This window comes from Leucoraja erinacea, chromosome 12 (genome assembly GCF_028641065.1).
Source record: "Leucoraja erinacea ecotype New England chromosome 12, Leri_hhj_1, whole genome shotgun sequence".
Classification (NCBI taxonomy): Eukaryota; Metazoa; Chordata; class Chondrichthyes; order Rajiformes; family Rajidae; genus Leucoraja; species Leucoraja erinaceus.
In genome coordinates this window covers 25,885,474-25,899,118 of record NC_073388.1, presented here as the reverse complement: position 1 = coordinate 25,899,118, position 13,645 = coordinate 25,885,474, and the positions used below count along the sequence as shown (strand labels likewise).

Here is a 13,645-nt window from a genome sequence, read left to right as displayed (position 1 = left end):
CATAAAGTTCGGCACGGGTGCAGTTCGCAGCCACAATGCAATCAATGTAACGGAACATGAGCTGGGGGATGATGACGGTAAATGTGTGGAAAAAGGTCTGTTCGACATAACCAACGCAGTGGCCGTCATAGTTGGTGCCCATGCGAGTGCCCAAGGCTACAACTTTAACTTGAAGTGAGCGCAGTCAAAAAAATTGTTGAGTGTGAGGACAAGTTCCACCAGACAGAGGAGAGTGTTAGTAGAGGGAAATTGGTTTAGTCTCTGTTCAAGGGGGAAAAAACGGAGGGCCTTGAGACTTTCCTGGTGGGGGATGGAGGTGCAAAGTGACTGGACATACATGGTAAAGATGAGGCAATAGAGGCCTAGAAATTGAAAATATTGAACAGCTGAAGGGCATGAGGTGGCTTTGGTGTACGTCGGATGGGACTGGACATGGGGTGGGATGTAATCAAGGTATTTGGAAATTAATTCTATGGAGCCGGCGCTGACAGAAACAATGGATCTGCCAAGACTGTCCTGTTTGTGAATTTTTGGGAAGCAGATAGAAGTGGGCAGTTCAAGGCTGGGGAATGATAAGATGAGGTGTATTGTTGAAATAGTACTGGTAACGTGGAGTCCTGGAAAAAAACCCTTTAATTAGGAGCCGTGCTTGACAATGTATGATGAGGGTGAGGTGAGTAGTGAGTTTGAGTGTATGGTTTGACGAGATGAAACTTTATTCTCTTTTCAATTTCCATGGACTCGCAAATCTTTGCTCTCAAAGATTGCTAACAGCAGCAATGAGAATCTTCCCAATGCCCTGCCAAATTAACTCCATCTTGGTATCCACAGTACAACTTTCAACTCTGTGCTGAATGACCACTGCTAGTAAAAATGGAAGCAGATTCAATTGTAACATTCAAAAGAAAAAGTATCTGAAAGAAAATAACTTGCAGATCTACGGAGGTGTGGTGGGAGCAAGACTAGCAAGATTGATCTGGTGTAGAGCTAGTGGTGGGCACAAGCCAAATACTGTGATTCTATGGGCATTCTGATTCACCTTAAATGGACAACATTCCCACCATGGGTTAACTACTAAACCTGGCTACTAGTGTGTTGCAAAAGGTACCGGATGGAGACTGCATAGGAAATAGTATGCCACTGCAAACATGAGGCCATTTTTTTTTTTAGCAAAGTGCCCCATTCTTAACCTGGTGGCCAAAATGTCTGATCATTTTTGAAGCAGTTTAACATTGTGGTGATTTAAATCTCTGTTCCAGCAGGCCATATGTACAATTATTTGTACTTAAGTAATTAGATTATTACCTATAAAGACTGAATTGAATTTGTTTATCTTCCATTTGGCCTGCGATTCAGTTGACTATGTTACAAGCAAATTGTTAATTCTTTAACTAGTTTTCTTTCGCTGAGCAACCTTCAAATTAAATTTGTACGATTAAGCTCAAGATACAGTGATTTGTTTTCCCCTTGTCATGGTGATGTAATGGGATTCTGATGATTGGAAGATGACTGAAGATGAGGAAGGCATTCACCTTGTTATGCTTTATGTGGTGTTCCTGACTGGTGATTATTTTGTCTTAACTAACAGCACAATTACAGAGGAAGATGTTGTAGAAGAAGGAGCACTTGAAAATAAACAATCAAATGTAGATTCTGACAGTGCGATAGCGAATGGAGCATTGACTAGTCAAGATGAGAAAGATCAGACATCTAAAGTTATGAATGACGAGGAAGAAAATCCAGAAAATATCAAGGACCCAGATTCTTCACTTTCAACAAAGGATGTTTCTACTGAAATAATTCAACCAGAAGACATACCCTCATCTACAGATGTATCTTCACCCACCACCAGTGAAACAAGTGTAGCCAAAGAATTGATTGTTGCTGATGCAGATTCAAGCGAAATTAAAACCAACAATATAGAACAAGCTCCTGATGTTTCTTCTCAAGAAGTTACAAAGCAAACCAAAAAAATGACTTACTCACAAATTATTAAGAATGGACGGAAATTTAACATTGATTTGACTTCAAAGGTAATGACTTTCTTAACACTTCACTAAGACTTTAAGATGTTTATATAAACTTGAACAAGGAAATTAGAAGTAGGACTTGAATGTGGTTTACTGTGATTTACATCCAAAAATGTATTTAAATTGTATACATGGACTGTCTTCATTGATTTCATTTCCCTGCACGTAGAACTGAACAGAGATGTTTCCATGCTGAGAAATGATGCACAACTAATCTGGAGAAATATTTATTCACTGCCGTAACATTCATCTGCTTCAACTTTTCATCATGCTATAGAATTATGAGTAGCCAAGGAAAGTAGACCAAAGTGCTACTGCAGGTTCAAGGCAATACTGCTTGCCAGTAAAGAAACCAACACTCTATGGGTTGGAATATTGTAAATCATAACTTTTGTAAGGTTAATGGGTCCAAGCATAAATTTTAAAACTTATGAAAAATGGTACCTGAGACCATTAGTTATCGTAAAAATCTGGGTTTTTACGATATATTGCTGAAGTATAACTGAAATATTTTGTTCTTCCAGTTTTTGTATGCCCGTGGTTCCCTAGTTGATCTTCTGATCAAATCCAATGTCAGTCGATATGCGGAATTCAAAAATATCAATAGAATACTCGCTGTTCAAGAAGGAAAAGTTCAACAGGTATTTTCATTTCTCATCAGTTACTGCTTGGAATTAAGACCATTAGCAAATTAATTATGGAAATAATTAAAATTTGAAACCAGGTTGGTAAATGTTGAAGACGCAGCTTCAAACCATTATCCAATTGTGCACCAAGTTCCAAATCTATTAAGCAGCAAAATGTGAAAAGATAATTGTGAAAAAAACATACACAAATAGATGCTTACAATTTTAAGGATGATTTTTGTTGAAGTATCTTTTTAAATGTACCCATCACTACTTCCTCTGGCAGTTTGCTCCATATGCACATCACCCCCTCGGTGGGAGAGGGAGTTACCCCATGGTTCCCATTTATATCGTCAAGTCAAGTTTATTCGTCAAATACACATACGAGATGTGCAGTGAAATGAAAAGTGGCAATGCTCGCGTACTTTGTGCAAAAAGACAAACAAACAAACAAACAACCAAACAAACTACAAACAGAATGGAAAAGAATCACATATTATTTTACATATTAAATATTGTGGGCGGAAGGAAAAAGGGAAAAAAAAAACAGCACTTTTAAATAAAGCAGTAGAGTGGTACAGTAAAAGTTAGTCCCTGGTAAGATAGGAGTTTACAGTCCTAATGGCCTCTGGGAAGAAACTCCTTCTCAACCTCTCCGTTCTCACAGCATGGCAACGGAGGCGTTTGTCTGACCGTAGCAGCTGGAACAGTCCGTTGCAGGGCTGGAAGGGGTCTCCCATGATTTTATTGGCTCTGTAGTTGCACCTCCTGATGTATAGGATCTTTCCCCTCCTGCCTTTAAAATCTATGCCCTCCAGTTTTAGTCTCCCTGGCTTTTGGGTGAAAATACTGGCTATTCACCTTATCTGTGCCCCACATCATTTTGCATAGCTCTAAGGTCACCACAGCCTCATGTGCTGCTTGTGAGAGGGGGTGGAGGGAATCGATCCAACCTTTCCTTTTAATCCAAACCTTCCAGAGCCAGTATATGTATGGTCATAAGGTCATGTGATTAGATAAAAATTAGGCCATTTGGCCCATCAAGTCAGCTCTGCCATTGAATCATGGCTGATCTATCTCTCCATCTTAATCCCATTCTCCTGCCTCCACAAAACCTCTCACACCAGTACTAATCAAGAATCTATCTCTGCTTTAAGATGTGCCATAACCATGTGCCAGAGTTAAATCTGTAAACCATAATTATGGCTTAGCGGAATTATTTCATTCTCAAGCATCTTTACACTGGCCTCATTATGCTGGTGAGCATTCAGTTATTGAGCAATTCTTTTTTGTAAAATGAGATGAAGGACGAAATTGATTTATTTTTAAATCCAAAAAGCCTCACTGTTCTGTCATGCCTGTAACATCTTTTCACAGCATAGAACATATAACAGTATAGCACAGGAATGGGCTCTTCCTCCCACAATGTTTCTGTGGAACATGATGCTGTCAAACTGATCTCATCTGCCTGTACATGATCATATCCATCTATTCCCTACTCTTTGTATCTATCCAAATGCCACTATTGGCCTCCACCATCACCTCTGGCAATGCGTTCCTAGCTCCCAACCCCCCCCCTCCCCACATATCTTCGTTAAACTTTCCCTCCTCTCACCTTGCAGCTATGCCCTCTGGTGTTGGACATTTCCACCCTGGGGAAAAAAGGTTTTGACTGCCTACCCTATCTATGCCTCATTTTATATACTTCTATCAAGTCTCCCCTCAACTTTTGAAATTCCAGAGAAAACAATCTGTCTGTTTCTTGGGGAAGGTGGAAGCACCCTTTCTCCTGAGATGGTGCCTGACCCACTGTTACTCCAGCATTTTGCGTCCAACTGTCTATTTTAAAATTTATGGAGTTGTGATCACAATCTTCAAAATCCTCTTTCACTCCATCACTAGTCACCTGATCAGGCTCTTCTTGGATACACCCAACACATTCTGCCCCATCGAATCCTCTTGCTCAGAGTAAGTCCCAATCAATATTGGAGAAGTTAAAGTCACCCATGACAACCCTGTGGTTCTTCCATCATATGTCCACATATGTGATCTTCTATGTCCAGCTGTCTGTTGGGTGGCCTTCTATATAATGCCATTACAGTAATCATTCCTTTCATATTTTTGAGCTAATCAATGATGCCTCGGGCGTAGAGCTTCCATTGTGTTCATTCTTGAGTACCCCCATGATGTTCTCCCTGATTAAGAAAGCAATTTCTTCACCTCTCTTACTCCCCTCTTTATCTCATCTGAAACATCAAAACCCAAGCGCATTGTGACCCTCTAGCAACCAAGTTTCTGTTATGGCATCAATATCATAGTTCTAAGCACTGTTCCAGGCTCGAAGTTCATCAGCTTTACTCACAATACCCCATTTCCTGAAGTAAACATACTTCAGCCTTTGATTATCCCCATATTCATGAGCCTCTCCCTGCTTGTCTGTCCTTGGAGACTTGCTTGTCATAACCTCCACTTTCTCATCAGCCCTTCCATTTGCTGACCTGCTCTGGTTCCCGCACCTCTGCCATTCTAGTTTAAACCCTCCTGAGTAACACCAGCAAACCTCCCTGCAAGGATATTGGTGCATCTCTAGCTTGGGTGCAACCCAACCCTCTTGTACAGGTCACCCTTGCCTCAGAAGAGATTTCAATCTGAATCCATGTCGCATGCACCACCTTGTCACCACGCATTCATCAGCCCTATCATCCTATTGCTAGCCCCACTAGCATGTCCCGCTGGTTATTATTCAGAGATTAACCTTTTGTCTAACTCCCTATATTCAATCTGCAGGATCTCGTCCCTTTGCCTACTTATGTCATTTATGCCGATGTGCACAACCATTTCTGGCTGCATCCTCCTCCACCTTGGGAATGTTCTGCAGCTATTTTCTGTCTGTCCCTAACGATCAAGTCTCCTATCACGATTGCTCTATCTGACTACACCATACCCTGCTGTGGCTCAGAGAGCCAGCCAAGTGCCACAGACCTAGCTGCTGTTACTCTACCCTGAACGGTCATCCCCTTACAGTATCCAAAAGGGTCCCCACCCCAGTCCCAGTATCCCCACCTTAATTATCCTACTATTTCTACTGTTCACATCCTTGTATCCCACTCATTAGCACAGCTTGCCCAGCCACAATGGGCCATTATGGATTCCATCCTTTCTCAGGTCATCTGTTGCCGACCCTGATTTGTTCTGGCCTTTTCTCGCCTCCATCCCCACTCCACCTCTCCCCCCCCAACCTCTATCTTTCAGTCTGAAGAAGGGTTCCGGCTGGAGATGCTGCCTGTCCCGCTGAGTTACTCCAACATTTTGTGTCAATCATCAGTATAAACTAGCATCTACAAATCCATAAAAGTATACCTGCTTTTGCAAAAGCATGTATGTATACCCAATTCTTTTTAGGTTGGCTAAATTTCTTTTTTCCTGTAGTTTGTGCAGATGTTTGACTTTTTGTTTTTTTATCAAATATACCACAGCCTGGGTTCCTTATGAAGGCAAGATTATTTCAGCATGTTCTTTCTCTTTCAGGTACCCTGTTCGAGAGCAGATGTCTTTGCCAGCAAACGTCTCTCTATGATAGAGAAACGAATGTTAATGAAATTTCTTACTTTCTGTTTGGAATATGAAGAACATCCAGATGAATACCAAGGTACTTTGAATGCCCAAAGTCATTCTGTGTTTAGACTTCCGTCCCATTGTAGTTCCATCCCATTGTAGATTCAGGAAGTTTGGCTATAACGTGTGTTTCCACCATGCAAATTGGATATAACGGGATTGATCACAATATGATTTCAGTCAGGAACTAGAGAACCACTTAAGTTATGGAAATTGGGGTGCAGAAAAAGCCTTATTGGGAAAAGTTTCCATGTAGCCTCCCTGCAGTAATCGTGCACTGTTGTCGAGCATAGCTGCTACTTTTACTAGAGGCCAGTGGAATTGACACTCAATTGCTTTCTTTTGCTTTTGTGAAATATTACTCTATTAAACAATATAACATGCAGGCTTTGGTGTTTTCAGCTTTCGGTATCAAAAAATAAAGTTGCAGTTATTAACAAAAACTTTATTTTTGGAAAAATAACTCTCCTTCATTATGAGTCTGATACAGGCGAGCCCCTAACCCCCTTTTTTCCCCTTTGGCACAATTATAACTATAATGTAATTTCTATAGTTTCTTGAGAACTCATCTATTGTGTTATAGCTGCACGACCTGTACTTCTGTGATACATAACAAATAGTCTGTAAGCTGAATCTAGTCGATTGTGGTCAGTAGCAGCTGCTGACAATGATTGCTTTCATCCATACTTATCTGCAGTTCCTTCCTAACTTGTGAGTTCTCAACATGGATGTCTTTGGTTGGCTGTGATATTTTAGTGGGCCTTTGCCCATTGCCAATACATCAGCCAGGTTCCTGAAGCTGGGTTATCATTGAGGACCTTGATGGCTGATTTACCCACATATGCGGGCTGAACAAGCTATCAAAACAATAAATGTCAGTGACATTATTAAATGTTTAAAAGTAATTCAAAATAATTTTGAATTGTGATATCGAATGACCTGAACCTTGCCTCCGTTGTTATTGTGAATGGAGATGCAAAGCCTGTGGTAGGTAGAGACTAAATGCCTGGAATCCAGCTATCTCAGTGTAACTGCTGGAAGCTGAAGCATTACAGCTTGGATTCCTGAGCAACAAGAACATTTCGAGTTCATTTGGAATTGGTGGTGTCAACAACTTCTTGAACTATGAGGAATTTCTATTTGTATTTAAATCTATTTGAATTTAAATACTGCGCTTGCATCAAAAAGGCTGTGTATCACTAGCTTACTCCACATGATACCTTATTTTTCACGTGATTTCATTTGTTTTGTGTTTTATTCTCAAATATCATGGTTTTTTTTAGCCTTGAGTTCACAGTGTCTTTCTGATTAACATTCAATAGTGCATATTATTATATATAATAACATGAGTAATAATATGCTGATAGTAATAATATGCACCAGGTGATGTAATATTTCTCTCAATATTATTTCAACTGAATTTTATGTAATTGAAGGGGGAATAAATTTCAGATGTTAGAAATATACAGTTGGAAATATTCAGCACATCAGACAGCGTATATGGTATATCAATGTTTTGGGTCAATTTCAACCTCAAAGTTGTAATGTAAGGTCATTGACCTGAAACATCAACTTTTTTTTCAGCCCATAGGTGCTGCCTGACCAGCTAACTATTTTCCACATTTTATGTCCTTTTTTACTTCAGTCCTACAATTCATGTTAGATGTGCTTGTGCTACATTAACTATAGACTGCTGGAAGAAGCAAGGAAAGAACCATCTTTTCTGGGTGAGCCAGTTCCAAAACCTTCTGGCTCATGGCACGCTTTCAAAATAAACCCCGGTGTCATAATTATTCAAATAGCAACGAGTTTGCCATTAAACCAAACCAGCGCAAAAAGGTTGAAGTAAACAACTTGAACCGATAGTGCTTTCCACATCGGTGTGGCTCCCTGCTTTCCCATTTTTTGCATTTCCTCGTGACTCCCCCCCCCATTAATTTTGAAGTTTCATTGCATTTTCCAATATGCTTCTGCAATATCTTATCCAGCTTGTCTGGTGAATAGGATATGTTAAAAGTAAAATTATGTTTACTTCTAAACATTTAGACACGGTCCCTAATAATCAGCTTGTTTCGTTTTACTCCAATTACAAGTGTGGCGGAGGCTAACTCAGCAGACTGGGAATCCCAAGGCCTGGATTAACAAGGCCAAGATGTAAAGTCAAATCCCACCATAGCAAATGTCAATGCTCAATTCAGTTGTTGATCTGGAATTACTTTTTAAAAAAAAATCAACTTGTAATAACAATACCGCATTGTTTGAAAATCCATGTAGTTCGTCAACTCCCATTATAAAGGAATCTACCATCGTTCAACATTAATTAGATATGGCCATTAAATGAATACACGAAAATCAAATTAGGAAAATATATTGTAAATTGATGTTTGTACAATTATTTAACTTACAGACTTTAAGGACTGTACATTTTCGTCTTATTTGAAGACTAAGAAGTTAACTGCAAGTCTCCAACACTATATTTTGCATTCCATTGCTATGATTTCTGAAAGTGCCAACACCATAAAGGGACTCCAAGCAACACAGCACTTCTTACAGTGCCTTGGCCGATATGGGAACACGCCATTTCTTTTTCCCTTGTATGGCATTGGAGAAATGCCGCAGTGTTTCTGCAGGTATGTTCATTTGTTTTTACAAAATTGCAATTCTCAATTCATACTTTAAAAATATCTGCAAAATTAGATCTGGATGTGTAGAGTGTTTGAAATTGGAACCATGTTTTCATTAATGTTAAAATTCATTTGAGTGACAGGAAACTTAATCCATATATTAATTATGACAATAAAATAGATGTCATTGTATTACCTAACTATGTATATTTCAAATCATTCAAAGTTCTGAGCCTGAGTTGAAGGGTTTAGGGCTTTATTTCAAATGGCTAAAAGCAGAATGTTTAAAAAAACAAAACATCTTTACTACTTTAAATAAAAACTTGAATTGATTAGTATATTTCAGTGGTTCAGCAATACATTTTGGTTCCGTGTAGGCCCCCCTTGGTCATGACTGACCATGGGTGATGCATCTTAGTTGTTGGCTGCTTGCTCCAAACCTCGGCCTGAGCAGCGTTGCTTGTGGCTGAAGAGACCAATGTGGGAGTGACAGTCTGATGCAAAGGTCACATTTGTGTGTGGTCTCTGGTTTGTTGGTTGCTGCGCTCCTTTCTGCTTGCCCGCTTGTTTGCCGCTGCGTTCATCAGTTTCTCTTCCCCCGTTTTGAGATGTTGGTTCAGGATACCTCTCCACCTCATGCGGTCAGCTGCAAGGCTCTCCCAGGACTCTCGAGCGCCTTCATATCTCTTGCAGACATCCTTGTAACGGAGCTGCGGGCGGCCGATGGTTCTCCCAGATGTCAGCTCTCCATAGCGGATGTCTTTTGGAATACGGCCATCCTCCATGTGGTGGACATGGCTCAGCCACCACAGTCTGCGCTGCCTGAGTAGAGTGTACATACTGGGAAGGCCAGCGCGAGACAGGATCTCAGCGTTGGACACTCTGTCTTGCCAGGATATGCCCAGGATACTGCTTTTAAGGTGTAAGGTGTTGAGTCTTCTCTCCTGTCTGGCATATGTAGTCCATGTCTCACTGCCGTACAGCAGCATGCTGTTGACACACGAGTTATAGACTGCTGTCTTTGTCTTCACCGTCAGCTTTGAGTTGGTCCACACTCGAGTTGTGAGGCGAACGAGAGTTGTAGCTGCCTTCCCAATCCTCTTACCAATCTCTGTGTCCAAGGAGAGGTTGTCGGTGATAGTGGAGCCGAGGTATATGAACTGATGGATGGCATCGAGTTCGTAGGCTTCAATGGTGATGACAGGCGGTGACTCTGTATCCTGCCCCAGGACATTCGTCTTCTTCAGGCTGATGGTCAGCCCGAAGTCCTTGCAAGCCTGATAAAAGCGGTCCATCAGTGACTAGTTCCTGCTGGGTGTGGGACACAACTGCAGCGTCGTCGGCAAACAACATGTCTCTGATGAGAGCTTCAGGTACTTTTGTCTTTGCTCTGAGGCGGGTGATGTTGAAGAGCCTGCCATCTGATCTAATACGCAGGTAGATCCCCTCTGTTGCAGTGCCGAAGGCATGTTTCAGGAGCAGAGCGAAGAAAATCACAAAGTGTGCGAGAGAGGACGCAGCCTTGTTTGATGTCACTGCGGAGGTCGACGGGCTCCGAGAAGCTGCCATTGAACTGCACTGTCCCCTTCGTGTTGATGTGGAAGGATTCTATTATGCTCTGCAGTTTTGGTGGGCAGTCAATCCTTGGCAGAGCCTTAAATAGGCCATCTCTGCTGACGAGGTCGAACGCCTGGGTGAGGTCAATGAAAGCAACATACAGCAGCATCCGCTGTTCTCTGCACTTCTCCTGGAGCTGGCGAATGGAGACGACCATGTCCACTGTTGACCTACCAGCTCGGAAACCGCACTGTGACTCTGGGTAGACACCTTCTGCAGGCAGATCAAGATGACCCGAGCAAAGACCTTGCTGACGATATTGAGGAGGGAGATGCCTCTGTAGTTGTTGCAGTCGCTTCTCTCACCCTTGTTCTTGTAGAGGGTAATGATCGTGGCATCCCTCATGGCCTGCTCCTTCTTGCCAGCACTGGCAGAGGACTTCATACAAAGAAAGCAGTAAGGTAGTCTTGCAATGCTGGATCAGGTCAGGGGGAATCTCGTCGCTACCTGGGGCCATGCCCGAGGGCAGGCTGTCAATGGCCTTGCTGAGCTGTTCTACCATCGGCTCTGCGGCTAACTTATCCATGGTCGGCAGACACTCGATCGCATCAAGGGCTGAGGGGGACACGGTGTTCTCTCTCGAGTAGAGGTCAGAATAGTGTTCCACCCATCTCACCATCTGCTGGCATTCGTCTGTGATTACATCCCCAGTGGAGGAGATGATGGGGGATGTCTTGCTCTGGACTGGTCCTAGTGCCTTCTTAATGCCATTGTACATTCCCCTGATGTTCCCTATTATGGCGGCTGTCTGGATGTCCTCACTAAGCTGTGTCCAGTAGTCATTGGCGCGACGCCTGGCAGTCTGCTAAACCTTGCTCCTGGCAGCCCTTGGGATCTTCTCGTTAGCTGGCCACTTGTACTCGGCTAGGGCGGCGCGCTCGGCTTTGATGACGGGAGTCATCACGGTCGACTTGGCCTCAAACCAGTCATGTGTCTTCGAGGTCTTCTTCCAAAAGCTGCATGCTACATGGTGTCCCGCAGAATTTCCCACTTCTCTGTTGCAGAGTCTCCAGGACACGAGGTGCCAAGTTCTCTTAAAAGCCTCTGCAAACTGTTGCACGAGATCTGGATGGGGCATCTTGCTGACCTCGATGTGGGGGTTCCCCTGCTTCTTGGAATGGTAAAACCTCTTTGGTTGCAGCATGATCGTGCAATACACAAAGGAGTGGTCTGTGTCGCATTCCGCACTGTGGTCGGAGCATGTGTGGAGAACGTTCTTGAAGGCTGCACGTCTGACTAGGATCAAATCCAGTTGATGCCAACGCTTTGAGCGTGGGTGTCTCCAGGAAACCTTGTACTGGGGCTTGGTCTGGAAGTACGAGTCGGCGATGCACAGATCATGGTAAGTACACAGCTCGATTAGTGGCTGTCCGTTATCATTCATTTTGCCCACACCAAACTGCCTAGGACAGGAAGACCACGATTCGTGGCCTGCGCCCACACTGGCGTTAAAGTCGCCCAGGAGAACAAGTTCCTCCTTGCTGGGGATGCTGCTGATGATGGATGCAAGGTTCTCATAGAACTCGTCCTTTGTGTCTGATGTGGAGGACAGTGTCGGGGCATACACGCTGACAAGAGAGACTGGGCCTGCGGTGGTGTTCAGGCGGAGAGTCAGGAGTCGCTCTGAGCCATTACTGCCTGGTTCCACCAGGCTGTTCCTTACTGCGATGCCTACTCCGTGCTCTCTGGGCTTGTCAGAGTCCTTCCCCTACCAGTAAAACGTGTAGTCCTTCTCCTTCAGTGTGCCTGAATTTGCCAGCTTTGTTTCGTGAAGGGTGGCTATGTCTACGTTGAGTCCTTGAGCTTGTCGTTTATGACGGCTGTTTTCCTGGAATCACTGATGTCCTGTAGGTTTTCAGAGAGGCCGGTCATCATCGTCCAGACATTCCAAGTTCCCGGTTTTAGAGCTGGTCTTTTGATTTGTTCTTTTGCTGGCAGGTGCGAAGGTTGCGATCTGCTGCTCGGATGGTTCCTAGTCCCCGTGCACCCAGTGAGGATAGCAGACTGTGGCGGGACAGCACCTTATTGTCTGAGGCCTGCCCAGCTTGAGACGGGCGGTAGCTGTTTTGTGAGATTTGGAAATCCCTCCCATCCCTGGCACCTTGCTTTATGCCAATCTAATGATGACATAGCCGGTAACTATTGCTCCCCGTGTTGTGTCGACGCCGCGGGCGAAGCTGGAGTGTCCTCTCCAGGTTGTAGGTGTAAGTTTGCAGGTGATGTGTAGTCTGATGCAAGCCTGGATTATGTCATATTGGAGGGCAGACTGTTGCCCATGCAGCACGTCCCCCCTCTCCACATCGCTGATCGATCCAGAGGAACAGCAGGGCCGTTACAGTTTGGCACTAGCGCCGTCGCAGGAGCTGCCAGAGCGAGGTTGTAGACAACGACGAACTGCCATAGGGACTCCGACCGGATTTTTCTTGAGGTTTACCCCTTGAGCCTTTTCCATGACTGGATATGGTCACAAGGCAGTGGAGGTTTTAAATCAGAGTTTTCCCTCTCCTAGATGGACTGCCTTCCTAGGCTGACAAGCCACATCTGCCCGAGACACGTGGGGGCGGGAGCATCTACCTTCCCATGCAGGTCTATAGCACCTGCCCACTGCCCAGTTTTGGTCCCTATTTATGCAATATCGATGAAATTATTTGAAGAATCACGGTATTGTCTGTGGCTGGTGTAGTGTATGGCAAATTTGATAAATTGGGATTTTGTTTTGCTATTTTTGAGCTTGATATTTACTGGGTTTTATCGTGAACCTTCAGTGCAGTGAAAGAGGACAAAGATTGGACTTTATTGCCTTCCATCAGTGAGGAATGTGGGGATTCTGCTGTGGTGGATATTTATGTTAACTTCTATGTACTTGTGTGTCCTGTTGCTTTTTTTTTAGTATGGCTGTATGGTAATTCGAGTTTCACTGTACCTTAATTGGTACAAGTGACAATAAACTGACCTTTGAACCTTTGAACCTTCAAATCGTTCTTTTTTAAATATAAGAGTATTTATGCAAAATTTGATCTTTGTCTTGATACTTGATTGTCCGTTATAACATGCTGACCTCCAGTTTTCCTGCATTTGGCAGCTGCCTCCTACAGGAGTGCTTCATCATCTTCTGCATTACAATCTCCAAGAA

The 13,645-nt window shown here is 43.3% G+C and overlaps 1 protein-coding gene across 2 annotated transcripts in view; it reads left to right on the top strand.

Moving 5' to 3' along the window:
• The window catches only part of chm (CHM Rab escort protein), an 83,204-nt gene that overhangs the window by 28,596 nt on the left and 40,963 nt on the right, over positions 1-13,645 (top strand). For both annotated transcript variants that reach the window (XM_055643881.1, XM_055643880.1), the window contains exons 5-8: positions 1,589-2,033; positions 2,555-2,671; positions 6,185-6,305; positions 8,679-8,901. In XM_055643881.1, coding sequence (XP_055499856.1) covers positions 1,589-2,033; positions 2,555-2,671; positions 6,185-6,305; positions 8,679-8,901 — 906 coding nt within the window. The remainder of the gene's footprint in view (positions 1-1,588; positions 2,034-2,554; positions 2,672-6,184; positions 6,306-8,678; positions 8,902-13,645) is intronic.